The sequence below is a fragment of the Conger conger genome, chromosome 9, assembly GCF_963514075.1.
Source record: "Conger conger chromosome 9, fConCon1.1, whole genome shotgun sequence".
Lineage (NCBI taxonomy): Eukaryota > Metazoa > Chordata > Actinopteri > Anguilliformes > Congridae > Conger > Conger conger.
In genome coordinates, this window is record NC_083768.1 from 428190 (window position 1) to 442442 (window position 14253).

Here is a 14253-nt window from a genome sequence, read left to right on the forward strand (position 1 = left end):
CCCTGTGTCTGTGTGGAGTTTGCATGTTCTCCCTGTGTCTGTGTGGAGTTTACATGTTCTCCCTGTGTCTGTGTGGAGTTTGCATGTTCTCCCTGTGTCTGTGTGGAGTTTACATGTTCTCCCTGTGTCTGTGTGGAGTTTACATGCTCTCCCTGTGTCTGTGTGGAGTTTGCATGTTCTCCCTGTGTCTGTGTGGAGTTTGCATGTTCTCCCTGTGTCTGTGTGGAGTTTGCATGTTCTCCCTGTGTCAGTGTGGAGTCTGCATGTTCTCCCTGTGTCTGTGTGGAGTTTACATGTTCTCCCTGTGTCTGTGTGGAGTTTACATGTTCTCCCCGTGTCTGTGTGGAGTTTGCATGTTCTCCCCGTGTCTGTGTGGAGTTTACATGTTCTCCCTGTGTCTGTGTGGAGTCTGCATGTTCTCCCCGTGTCTGTGTGGAGTTTACATGTTCTCCCTGTGTCTGTGTGGAGTCTGCATGTTCTCCCCGTGTCTGTGTGGAGTTTACATGTTCTCCCCGTGTCTGTGTGGAGTTTACATGTTCTCCCCATGTCTGTGTGGAGTTTACATGTTCTCCCTGTGTCTGTGTGGAATATGCCTAAAATCACATATTTTTGATAAATTGATCAATTGATTTGGTACAAATCCAAAACATTTTCCTGGGTAGATCTACCTAAGCGTGTCAATGGGTGAACAGTACACATCACTGGGATCGCTGGGATCACTGGACAGCTGTTTTTATCTTGAAGCTCAGATCTCCATCAATGTCCCCTATTTCCTTTGCCAGACACAGGCACTTGTCATGCAGTCTGTTTTCACTGATCGTTATTTACATCTCCTTTGCCCTGAAGAAAAATTCCAAACAATTCGTGAAAAATGTCCAGATATGAATATCTTCCGGTAAGACTCATTAAAGCTGCTTCAACCGGGGGAAGAAACATGTTTCGCTTGTAGTTCTCTTCTGGTAGTATCGCTGGGCAATCATCTGAACTAACCTGAGCAGGAGTCTTCACTCCCATGTGACCCCTGCCCTTTCCTGCAGCTCTTCGAGGGGAACCAGAACTACGACACGCCAGAGATGCGGACCTTCGCTCCCCTGCTCACGCGCTTCCTGAGGCTGTATCCGGAGAAGGCCTCACTCGCCGGCCTCGGCCTGCGTCTGGAGCTCCTGGGCTGTGAGCTGCAAGGTGAGGCCTGACCAGCAGGGGCAGCAGAGCACTGTACTGACAGAGCTGCAGACAGAGCTGCAGACAGAGCTACAGACAGACAGAGCTAGAGCAGGACTACAGACAGAGCTACAGACACACAGAGCTAGAGCAGGACTACAGACAGAGCTAGAGCAGGACTACAGACACACAGAGCTAGAGCAGGACTACAGACAGAGCTACAGACACACAGAGCTAGAGCAGGACTACAGACAGAGCTAGAGCAGGACTACAGACACACAGAGCTAGAGCAGGACTACAGACAGAGGTACAGACAGACAGAGCTAGAGCAGGGATGTATAGATGCTATCGATAGATAGATGGACAGATAAATCAGAGAGGCCAATTGAGAGTTCTCTTTTTTTTTAAATGCCATTCTATTTAGACAGCAAAGCAAAGAATACACAACAATGTAAATACTATGAAAAATAAGACAGTAAAAAAGCAATACACTATAAAAAGCAAGTACAAGCTTCCTTGTAAAGAGAGGTTTGCTGTTCTGGTGGAGGGGGGCTGTTTCATCTCTGAACACATTTTCTGAGCCAAGAAATGGGAGAGCAGTTCCATGAGCACAGCCTCAGGAATTCAGACGGCAGTTTAGAGCTGAGCTGGAAACTACAGAAACCACAGAAACTACCGATGGTGCAGCTCTCCTGGACTGGAGGCTGGGGTTCATGGCTGAAAAAAATCTCCCTCTCCCTCTCTCTCCCTCTCCCTCTCTCCCTCTCTCAGATCCTCTGACCACCCCACCCCCTGAGACCACGCCCCCTGATGACATCACGGTGCTCGCAGACGAGTGTGACCCGGAGCAAGCGGTCTGTGAGACTCAGGAGCAGGACGCCATGACAGGTTCTGCCCCCGCCAAGAACCCTCCCTCTCTCTCTCCCTCTCTCCATCCCTCTCTCCATCCCTCTCTCTCTCTCTCTCTCGTTCTCCCTCTCTCCCCCATATGTACGGTGGTGTCCTGGGACAGTGCGGTTGTTCTCTACGCTGTGGTGTGGTTGATGAAGTGTGGGATGTTCCCTGACGTGTGTCTGGTATTCTGGGAGATTCCCCTCCATTACATCACATTTCATTTCACTGAGCTGACGCTTTCATCCGAGGCGACATACAAAAACTACATACCAAGGGTCTTTGGAACAACCTATGCAACAGGCTGGACAAGGTAGAATTCACATGGAATCAGGTGTAGAGCCACTAGCACACGTGGTAAATAGGCCATGTCTGTAAGTAATTAGGTCAGTAATCACAGTACCAAGATTAATACAAATGCAAATACAATATATATACAAATACAACTGTAGCATTCCTAGATTGAGCTCCAGAGTGCCTGACTGCAGAATCTGTGCGTCCCTGCAGATGTCAGCACCGTGGCCGATCCCACAACACTGGAGGTGGAAATTGTCCCAGGTGAGAACACCACCCCCCCACTCTGAACATCGCCCCCAACACCCCCCACCCCACCGAGAACACCGCCCCCAACACCCCCTGCCCACGGTGAACACCAGAACTGCACACAGTACTCCAAGTGTGGTCTATTATAGCACAGATATGCTGTTTTTAGAACATTAAACAATAAAATCTGTGTTTCACTTTCAAGCATGACCATCTGTGATCTCCAGATGTATGACTCTTGACCAGGAGTGCTGAATAAAATATTGTATTAAGCAAAAGGGCATGCTGTACAATAATAAACTGCATACAATAAACACATCTTTTTGCAATTTCATGAATCATGTTCAAGGTCAGGGTAAACACTGTCACCATCTGGCTGGAAAAAGTACTGCATCCTCCCTGTCTTTCCCTGGCCGATCAGTCAGCAGAATGTGCAGTGTGTTCCTGACATTGTGGCTCACGGTGTTTGTTGACATTGTGGCTCATGGTGTTTAGGCCCTGTTTTAGTGTGTGAATGAACAAATGGGCCGGTATCACATCCAGGCCGTGCCTAATTCAAACCTGCATTTATGGCCATGTTCATTTGCCTGTAGCAGCCATGTCTTTTCAAACCAGAATTACACTGGCTAATACTACTACATTTACATTTACATTTTAGTCATTTGGCAGACGCTTTTAATCCAAAGCGACTTACAAGTGCATAGGCTCTTTTTTTTGGGTTAGACAAGAGGGATATCAGAAAGGGGGGGGGGGGGGATCAGGAGGGAGGACTAAGGTACAGTTTGAAAAGGTGTGGTGCAGCTCGACCACCAGGTGCTCGTAGAGAGGGAACCATAAGGCGACCAGAGCTGGCAGACCAGAGTGGTCTAGCTGGGGAGTAGGGAGTGATCAAGGATTGGATGTAAGGTGGGGCAGTCCCTTTAGCAGCCTGAAATGCCAACACTAGGGCCTTGAATCGGATGCGTGCGGCAATAGGAAGCCAGTGGAGGCCAATGAGGAGTGGGGTGACATGAGCCAACCTGGGCTGACTGGTGATCAGGCGGGCTGCAGCATTCTGGACCAGCTGGAGGGGCTTGATGGCTAGGAGGGAGTTGCAGTAATCCAGGTGGGAAATGACAAGCGCCTGGACTAGGAGCTGGGTGGCTTTCTCCTTCAGGAGATGACGGATACAGCGAATATTGTAGAGGAAGAACCTGCAGGTTCTGGCAGTGGAGGATACATGTGGAGCCAGGGTGAGGCGGTTATGAAAAGTCACCCCAAGATTCTTGGCCGTATGGGCGGAGGATACTACAAAGTCCTCAACAATCAGTGAGAGGTTGATTGTCGGAGAGGACTTAGCAGGGATGTAGAGAAGCTCAGTCTTGGCAAGGTTAAGCTTCAGGTGGTGGGAAGTCATCCACGCTGAGATATCAGCCAAGCAGGCAGAGATCTGTGTGGTGAACTGGGTATTGGGGGGGAAGGAAAGAAAGAGTTGGGTGTCATCGGCATAACAATGGTAAGAAAAGCCATGGGACGAGATAACAAAACCATTTGCAAGAGACATGGTGTATAAAGAGAAGTGGAGAGGACCAAGAACTGAGCCCTGCGGGACTCCAGTTTGTAGGGAGTGAGGGTCAGAGACTGAGCCCCTCCAAGTGACCTGGTAGGAAAGACCAGAGAGGTACGAGGAAAACCAAGCGAGTGCAGACCCTGTGACACTCATCCCAGTCAGCGATGAGAGCAGAATCTCATGGTTAACTGTATCGAAGCCGGCTGACAGGTCGAGGAAGATGAGGACAGAGGAGAGGGATTTGGCTTTGGCAGAGTACCTCAGTGACCGCGAGCAGGGCAGTCTCAGTGGAGTGGTCACTCTTGAAGCCGGACTGGTTGGGATCGTGGAGATTGTTCTGGAGAAGATAAGTGGACAGTTGGGAGCAGACCGCCCCTTTCCAGAGTTTTAGCGAGAAAGGGAAGAAGAGAGACAGGCCGGTAGTTCTTCAGAGCAGAGGGGTCAAGAGTAGGTTTTTTGAGCAGGGGAGTGACTCTGGCCCTCTTCAGGGAAGAGGGCATGGTGCCGGAAGAGAGGGAGGTGTTGATTAGAGAGGAGAGAAAAGGGAGAATGTCATTAGAGATAGATTGTAGAAGGGGAGAGGGGATGGGGTCAAGAGGACAGGTGGTTGGGCGGTGAGATGTGAGGAGTTTCAAAGTGTCAGAGTCAGAGAGGGGAGAAAAGGAGGATAGGGAGTTGGGGAAGGTAGGAGGGTCAGCAGGGGGAGAGGGTGGGGAGAAGGAATTACGAATGGCGTCAACCTTCTTTTCAAAGGAGACAAAGTCATCGGGTGTGAGTGATGAGGGGGTTGGGGGGGGGAGTAGAAGGTTGAAAACAGTTTGCGGGGATTAGAGGCGGCCGCGTTCATTTTCGAGTGAAAGAAGGAAGATTTAGCTAGAGAGACAGAGGAATGGAAAGATGATAAGAGGGCATGGAAGGAAGCCATATCACTGGGGAGACAGGACCTTTTCCATTTGCTCTCCGCTGCCCACAGTTCGTTTCGGACAGCTCGTACATTTTACATTTACATTTTAGTCATTTGGCAGACGCTTTTAATCCAAAGCGACTTACAAGTGCATAGGTTCTACCACAAGTCAAAGCATCACATCCATAACTAGGAAAATACACATGGAATGCTGTTCTAAACATTAGCATCGTAGAGCATCAGAAAGCCAAGGATTGGGGGGGAGGCCCGGGCTAATTTGGTGGTGAGGGGACACAGAGAGTCAAAGGAAGATGAGAGGGAGGACATGAGGGTTGTAGCAGCATCATCGGGAGACAGTCGAGAGAAAGACTCCACGGATGGTAAGGAGGAGAGGATTGTAGACAAGAGGGTGGAGGTAGACATGTGGCGTAGATTACGCTGATAGGTGACAGTGGATGGTGGGAGATGGTTGAGGAAAATATAAGAGTTACTTCTGGGTCTCCAGTGCGATCCCAAAAGAATGGTGAATAGCGGCCTGTAGCCTGCAGTCATGAGACTCCTGCCCAGACCAGGTGAAGTGACACACTGTATAACGGTCATACCTGTCATATTTGATGATGAGTCTGAAGTCTTCTCATGTTCACAGCATACCGGTTGGTGTGCACCATTTTTATCTCATACCTGCCCAGTTCTCACCCCACAAACTCAGAGATCCGAACAGATAACTCATATCCATGCAGATATCTGTACATAGGCAGCTAGTTAGGATGGGCCCCGGTGCAAAGACACAGGATTTGTTTGTGGGCCCTTCCTCACCTTAAGACATACACATGCAAGCATATATAATCTATGCACACACACACGCATGCACGCACATACGCACACACATACACACGCACACACACACGCACGGACACAAACACACACACGCATGCACACAACACACACGCAGACACACAACACGCACGGACAGACACGCACACACACAAACATGCACACAAACACACATGCACACATACACGCACACAAACACATACGCAGACACATGCACACAACACACACACACGTAGACACATGCACGCACACACAACACACACACACACGCACACAACACACACGCACCATTAGACAGATATTTTACATACAATACTTTGGATTTTACTTTGGAGAACACATTGAATGTGTTGTTCACTGTGTTTTTATGCAATTATGTTTGAAAATCTTAGCTTTTGTTTTATCTTTCAACTTTCTATTTTTCTTTATTATAAAGGAAATTAACAGTATATTTCTATTTATTGCAGGTAGGCTTCTTATTACTCTTGCAGGAGTTTGGATTTAGGCTTACTTATTCTTATTGTAACTCCTCCTGCGGTTGATAAAACTAAACAGACAAAACTTTTGAACGTCCACACACATATTTTGTCACTTCCTCTTTGTTAAGCGATACAATTTATACTTCCCATTTCATAAGGTTTATTTCATAAGGTTTTTGAGTTTACAGCAGAAAACCAGTCCAGCAAATGAACCAACAAATTTAATTAAAGGTAACTGCTGGGACAATTAGCAGCTTCCTTGGCTAATTTGAATGCAATGCCAGTGAAATACATATACGACCTTAGGCTAAATGTTAAATGTTAAATTATGGACTCGACTAATGTTAATCATTGCAGGATTGAGCAATGTACAAATTAAGTTACTTTGCTAACTTTAACGTTGCAGCATTTCTGCAACAACCCAGTCAGCAAAACCAGAATCTAGAGAGAGGGGGGTGGAAATATAGGTTGAGTAGCTGTGATGTGCTGTGTTGATGGGTTGAGTAGCTGTGATGTGCTGTGTTGATGGGTTGAGTAGCTGTGATGTGCTGTGTTGACGGGTTGAGTAGCTGTGATGTGCTGTGTTGACGGGTTGAGTAGCTGTGATGTGCTGTGTTGATGGGTTGAGTAGCTGTGATGTGCTGTGTTGATGGGTTGAGTAGCTGTGATGTGCTGTGTTGATGGGTTGAGTAGCTGTGATGTGCTGTGTTGATGGGTTGAGTAGCTGTGATGTGCTGTGTTGAGGGGTTGAGTAGCTGTGATGTGCTGTGTTGATGGGTTGAGTAGCTGTGATGTGCTGTGTTGATGGGTTGAGTAGCTGTGATGTGCTGTGTTGATGGGTTGAGTAGCTGTGATGTGCTGTGTTGACGGGTTGAGTAGCTGTGATGTGCTGTGTTGATGGGTTGAGTAGCTGTGATGACGGGTGATGAGCAAACTGAGCGGCTCTTCCACAGACTACCTCTGGTTTGCGTGTGACTTCGGCTGGGCCACGAGGCCCTCGCTGTGTGGCTGGACCCCGGAGAGAGACGTCAACGCCCTCTGGCTCGTCCAATCAAGTGGCACGCCGGCCGTCAACACCCGCCCCAGCACAGACCACTCAGGTAAAATGAGTGTGTGCACTGTGTGTGTGTGTGTGTGTGTGTGTGTGTGTTTACATGTACGTTATAATCTACTCTGGACAGTGGAACATTGCTAAAAGCCTCACAGTACTTGTATGTCTCCCTCTGCAGGCGGGTCGGGGAACTACATCTATATGCCTGCGCTGCAGGAGGGCAAGGAAGTGGGCCGGCTGGTGAGCCCCCTGGTGAGTGGGCCGGGCTCGGACCTGTGCGTGTCCTTCTGGTACCACATGTTCGGGTCGCACGTGGGCACCCTGCGTGTCAAACAGAGAAAGGAGCTGCAGGATGGCCGGGCCGACGCCCTCCTCTGGACCCTGAGCGGTCACCAGGGCAACCGCTGGAGAGAGGCCCGCGTGCTGATGCCCAACTCTAATACACCTTATCAGGTACTATAGTACACCATACTATACACTACTCTACTACACCTTATCAGGTACTATAGTACACCATACTATACACTACTCTACTACACCTTATCAGGTACTATAGTACACCATACTATACACTACTCTACTACACCTTATCAGGTACTATAGTACACCATACTATACACTACTCTACTACACCTTATCAGGTACTATAGTACACCATACTATACACTACTCTACTACACCTTATCAGGTACTATAGTACACCATACTATACACTACTCTACTACACCTTATCAGGTACTATAGTACACCATACTATACACTACTCTACTACACCTTATCAGGTACTATAGTACACCATACTATACACTACTCTACTACACCTTATCAGGTACTATAGTACACCATACTATACACTACTCTACTACACCTTATCAGGTACTATAGTACACCATACTATACACTACTCTACATTATACACCACACTTTACCAGGTTAGTTATCAGGCCGGTTAGTGAGCGGGAGATCACAGCAGTGTGAGTAAGTGCCCTTGCTGTGCTGCAGGTGGTGATCGAGGGCGTGATGGAGTCTCCGAGCCTGGGAGACATCGCTGTGGATGACATCAGGATCCTGGACGGTCTCCACAAGGCCGAATGCACGGGTACGAACCCCCCCCAAACACAGGGACATCATCAATGTCTTAATGTTAAACACCATGGACCCTGCTGAACACAGGGACATCATCAATGTCTTACCGTTAAACACCATGGACCCTGCTGAACACAGGGACATCATCAATGTCTTACTGTTAAACACCATGGACCCTGCTGAACACAGGGACATCATCAATGTCTTACTGTTAAACACCATGGACCCTGCTGAACACAGGGACATCATCAATGTCTTACTGTTAAACACCATGGACCCTGCTGAACACAGGGACATCATCAATGTCTTACTGTTAAACACCATGGACCCTGCTGAACACAGGGACATCATCAATGTCTTACTGTTAAACACCATGGACCCTGCTGAACACAGGGACATCATCAATGTCTTACTGTTAAACACCATGGACCCTGCTGAACACAGGGACATCATCAATGTCTTACTGTTAAACACCATGGACCCTGCTGAACACAGGGACATCATCAATGTCTTACTGTCAAACACCATGGACCCTGCTGAACACAGGGACATCATCAATGTCTTACCGTTAAACACCATGGACCCTGCTGAACACAGGAACATCATCAATGTCTTACTGTTAAACACCATGGACCCTGCTGAACACAGGGACATCATGGACCCTGCTGAGCAGAGCAGCCGAAACTTGAAGTTGGTTAAAGCTCTGTTTTCCACACTTTTAGCAAGTCAACCAGCTGTTCACCGGCTGACCAGCCTGTAGTCAGCTAGTCCACCAGCTTACTCTCCCAGCTGAACCAGCTTAGAGCAGCACAGACCAGCTTTGACCAGCTAGAAGTGTCGACAACACAACTTAAACCACCTTAAATCAGATAAGAATCCCAGCTGGTCTTAGCTGATTTTTCCAGCAGGGAGAGATGACCATAGACACCACACAGGTCTCATTGTGTATTTCTGATCCCTGATCCCTCTCAGACCCAGATGTTCCAACAGAGGAAACTCAGCCGGAACCAGAAGACAACAGCATCTGTACGTCAATCAGTGTGTCTCTTGCATGTGATTGGTCAATCACCGTGTCTCTTGCATGCGATTGGTCAATCACCGTGTCTCTTGCACGCGATTGGTCAATCACCGTGTCTCTTGCATGCGATTGGTCAGTGTGAATGTTGGCCCAAATGAGGCTGCAGAATGTTGAGACTTCCCAGCAGTACATCAATACAAAAGATGAAAGCTGTACTTTTAAACAGATCCCGCCATCACACAGCTCTGAGTCATCAGCCCAGACTGTGGCTGTGTTCAAAACCGCACTCTACTCACACTCATTCTACATTTCAATGAAAATCAGCCTGAAATTTAGTAGTAATTTGAGTAGTATGCTAGTATGCAGTCTTGAACACAGCGTGTGGCTCTTATTAGACTCTAACTCTGCTGTTAGGTGCGCGTGTGTGAGTCTCTCTGGCTAAGCGACCTGTGTGTTAAGTGCATGGCGCCCCCTGGCTGTGCTCTGTGTCCCTGCAGCGGCAGATTACTCAGGCAGTCTGGAGAGTGGTGAGATGGGCAGTGCTGGGAACATGCTGAAGACGCTGGACCCCATCCTCATCACCATCATCGCCATGAGCGCCCTGGGGGTCTTCCTGGGGGCCATCTGCGGGGTCGTCCTGTACTGCGCCTGCTCGCAAGGCGGCGTGGCAGACCGCAACCTCTCTGCACTCGAGAACTACAACTTCGAGCTGGTGGACGGGGTCAAGCTGAAGAAGGGCAAACTGAACTCACAGAAGTCCTACTCCGAGGCGTGAGGGAGGGGGGGAGGGTGTGGGAGGGGGGGGGGGGGGGAGCGCAGGCTGAGCCTCCTGGGGAAGGAAAGGAGGTAGTGACTGAGCCATCATGCTTTTCTCAGGAGCTGCAGTAACAGAAACCTGCCACTAGGGGACACTGTATAAAATTGAAAAGTGCAGGGTAAGATGGCTATTTTCTTTTTCTTTTTCAGTTCAGTTTTTCCCCTTTCCTCGTTTGACTGTTTTTCGTGTCAGTAATCACATGCTGGTATCGAGGCCAATCAAGAAAATGTTTTACTGAAGCTACTCAAACAAAGTATTTATCTTTTTCTTTTTCTTTTTTTTTGTCTGGAAGGAAATTATTTTATTTTGAAAAATGTTTTACAGATATTATTCTGTCTGACCCGCGAAATGAACCGTACGGACAAATGCGTGTGTGTGTCTCCCTCTGCTGGACGTGGTGTGTGTGTGCGCCCTGCAGGGCGTGTGTGTGACTCCAGCCTGAAGGGGGCGTGCCGCCCTGCGTGTGGTGCCTTTACTGGGTGTCTGTCCGCTTCAACGCTCATTCTTTTGCTGTATTCCTTGTGCCCTAAAACTACAGGAGAGATCCGCTATTGGTCAAGAAAAAGCAGGACTCTCCGATTGCGGGGACCCCCTGATGTACAGAGGTTTTAATATATTCGAAATCCCTTTTTTAAATTAAAGAAGGAGTTGTCCTTTTGTTTCACAGCACGGTTGTCGCGTGCTGAAAATAATTTCACTTTTTTAACCCTGACCCACGGCTCATAGGTGGGCAACGGTCTCTGAGGCTGTCACTTCCACCAATCAGAGCAGGGGATTCTAGGGCATGTCTCCGAGCTGAGCAATTAAAGGGTGCCCATGTGACTACCATTCAGGAATACCCTGGAGACCAGTACCGCAAGAATGATGTGAAACTCCCTTTTCTTTATTTTACATTCCAGTTTTACTGTGAGTGTGTGTGTGTGTGTGTGTGGGTGTGTGTCCTCATCCACTGTACTGTATCAGGAGCTGTAGGGTGTTTGTGTGTATGTCTGTCTGTGTGTGTGTGTGTGTGTGTGTGTGTCTATGGTGTGTATGTATGTGTGTGTGTGTGTGTGTGTGTGTATGTGGTGTGTATGTATGTACGTCTGTGCATGTGTGTATGCATGTGTGTGTATGTGGTGTGTATGTAGGTATGTCTGTGTGTGTGTGTGTGTATGTATGTGTGTGTGTATCCAGTGGACCAGGCAGCTCATGCTCCCAGCTGTGGAGGGCCACAGGGTCTGCTGATTTTCACTGTTTCAGCACTTTAGTGCTTCATTTAACTCACTGATTGGCTAAGGAATCCACTCCTGAACCCTGCAGGAGTTTGGCTTTAGGCCCGTTTCTGAACCCTGCAGGAGTTTGGCTTTAGGCCCGTTTCTGAACCCTGCAGGAGTTTGGGTTGAGGCCTGTTTCTGAACCCTGCAGGACTTTGGCTTTAGGCCCGTTTCTGAACCCTGTAGGAGTTTGGCTTTAGGCCCGTTTCTGAACCCTGCAGGAGTTTGGCTTTAGGCCCGTTTCTGAACCCTGCAGGAGTTTGGCTTTAGGCCCGTTTCTGAACCCTGCAGGAGTTTGGCTTTAGGCCCGTTTCTGAACCCTGCAGGAGTTTGGCTTTAGGCCCGTTTCTGAACCCTGCAGGAGTTTGGCTTTAGGCCCGTTTCTGAACCCTGCAGGAGTTTGGGTTGAGGCCTGTTTCTGAACCCTGCAGGAGTTTGGCTTTAGGCCCGTTTCATGGTGACTGTAAACGGAAAGAGACCCGGGAACACGGCACAGCTGCACAGTAAGCTCTCCGCACTCTCGTCGTAGCGTCGTCTGGGTCCCAAACAGCCTCTGACTTGAGTGGACTTCCGCCACTTCCTGTCCGCCCACGCCATGATGCCAGAGTCTGAAATCATCCCGATTCCCTGAATCAGTCCAGGATCAGCAGGAGGGAATGTAGTCTTGGGAAAAACAGCCATTTCAGTTCTTTTTTTCCTGCATCTGACCGAACGGACTGCCCCAGGAAGATTGGACTTTGGGATAAAGTGTTTCCTCCCGAAGCGTGATTGGCTGTCCAGTTACTTCACCTGTAACCAGATTCCAGTTGTAATATGTATTGTAAAGGTAGAGCTGTCATGGACAGGCCAGCAGGAGCAGAGCAGAAACATTGTGAAATCAGAACTATGTGAGAGACTCAACAAGAGCCCCCACAGGAGAACCCCATGCTCCAATCCACAGTCCTCATTCCAGGGTATCATGTTCCACTCTCTCATGCTGTTCCCTAATGATGCTCCCTCTACTGGTGTGTAATGGTGTATAATCAGTGACAGACTTGACAGGACCCTGAATGTTTTAGTCTGTTAGTTTTGGGGAAAGGGACACTGTAGCGTGAAATTTAAAAAACAATGTTGCACTGAAGGATATATTTAAAAAAATGATTTGTGTTCATAGTATTAATTTGTAAAAGAAAAAAAAAAAGAGTGTTACAGTTCATTCTTTTGATATTGTTTCAGATGACCTGTTATAATTCTGAATTGTACAATGTTTCCATTATTGATAAGGTATACAAATTTCCTATCGTAATGTTGCCATTTAGCTAACTGGTATGTTATCACATCATTTTGTATTGTCATAAAACTTTTGCCAGATTTGTTTTTACAAAAGAAATATATGGTTTTATTTTCAATACTGCTTCTGTAATTTGCTGTTGTAGGAAAAGTAAAAAAAAACAAAAAACAGCAAGGCCTTAAAAATCTTTAAAATGTTTGTATTTCTGACGTATTGGTCAGCTCATTTCCCTGTATCTGTCCTTGTCTCCGAGTCTGATACACGACTACTACATTCCAAAGAATCAGATGAAATAAATGTTTTATAAAGAACAGGCTTTTTAATGTGCAAGAGTAATGCCACTGCGACTCACCACTGGGCTCTCTGATTGGCTAGAAATGTCACAGGTGGGTTTTAACTCTATAACTATCAGTAGAGTATAATAGAATAGCTGTCCATTCAGGTGAGTGCAGATGACTAATGGGTCTTTCACACAAAAAGTTTAAATTGCTTGAAACTTATGCCTGCGGCCTCCAGGCCTAGAGTTAAATCTGCAGACACTGCAGCCCTCCTGGACTGGAGTTAAACCTGCAGACACTGCGGCCCTCCAGGACTGGAGTTAAACCTGCAGCACAGCGCCCCCTCCAGGACTGGAGTTAAACCTGCAGACACTGTGGCCCTCCAGGACTGGAGTTAAACCTGCAGACACTGTGGCCCTCCAGGACTGGAGTTAAATCTGCAGACACTGTGGCCCTCCAGGACTGGAGTTAAACCTGCAGACACTGTGGCCCTCCAGGACTGGAGTTAAACCAGCAGACACTGTGGCCCTCCAGGACTGGAGTTAAACCTGCAGACACTGCGGCCCTCCAGGACTGGAGTTAAACCTGCAGACACTGTGGCCCTCCAGGACTGGAGTTAAACCTGCAGACACTGCGGCCCTCCAGGACTGGAGTTAAACCTGCAGACACTGTGGCCCTCCAGGACTGGAGTTAAACCTGCAGACACTGCGGCCCTCCAGGACTGGAGTTAAACCTGCAGACACTGTGGCCCTCCAGGACTGTGGTTAAACCTGCAGACGCAGACGCAATGTGTAGCACCCAACTGGGTGATGCACAGCTGCCATTTTGCGCCAGAACACTCACCACACACCAGCTGAGGTAGAGAGAGAGAGAACAATTTTTGCCAATTGAATCAGAGAATGCTTGGGTGGCAGGTTGAAAGAGCCAGGGTTGGGAATTTAGCCAGGACACTGGGGAACCCCCTACTCTTTGTGAAGAGTGTGATGGGATCTTTAATGACCACACCGGGTCAGGACCACGGTTTAACATCTCATCCGAAAGAAGGCATCTCCTACAGCACAGTATCCCCATCACTGCACTGGGGAATTGGGGATAATTTGACCAGAGGGAAGATCG

At 48.1% G+C, this 14253-nt stretch overlaps 1 protein-coding gene across 2 annotated transcripts in view; it reads left to right on the forward strand.

The window, feature by feature from the left end:
- Positions 1-10291, forward strand: part of LOC133136879 (neuropilin-1a-like) — a 54897-nt gene extending 44606 nt beyond the window's left edge. Inside the window, exons 10-17 of one of the 2 annotated variants that reach the window (XM_061254710.1) lie at positions 1038-1182; positions 1933-2049; positions 2560-2610; positions 7315-7461; positions 7591-7865; positions 8415-8511; positions 9471-9524; positions 10014-10291. In XM_061254710.1, the coding sequence (XP_061110694.1) occupies positions 1038-1182; positions 1933-2049; positions 2560-2610; positions 7315-7461; positions 7591-7865; positions 8415-8511; positions 9471-9524; positions 10014-10291 (1164 nt within the window). The remainder of the gene's footprint in view (positions 1-1037; positions 1183-1932; positions 2050-2559; positions 2611-7314; positions 7462-7590; positions 7866-8414; positions 8512-9470; positions 9525-10013) is intronic. The other variant, XM_061254711.1, reaches the window with a different exon arrangement.
- Positions 10292-14253: the final 3962 nt, after the last annotated feature.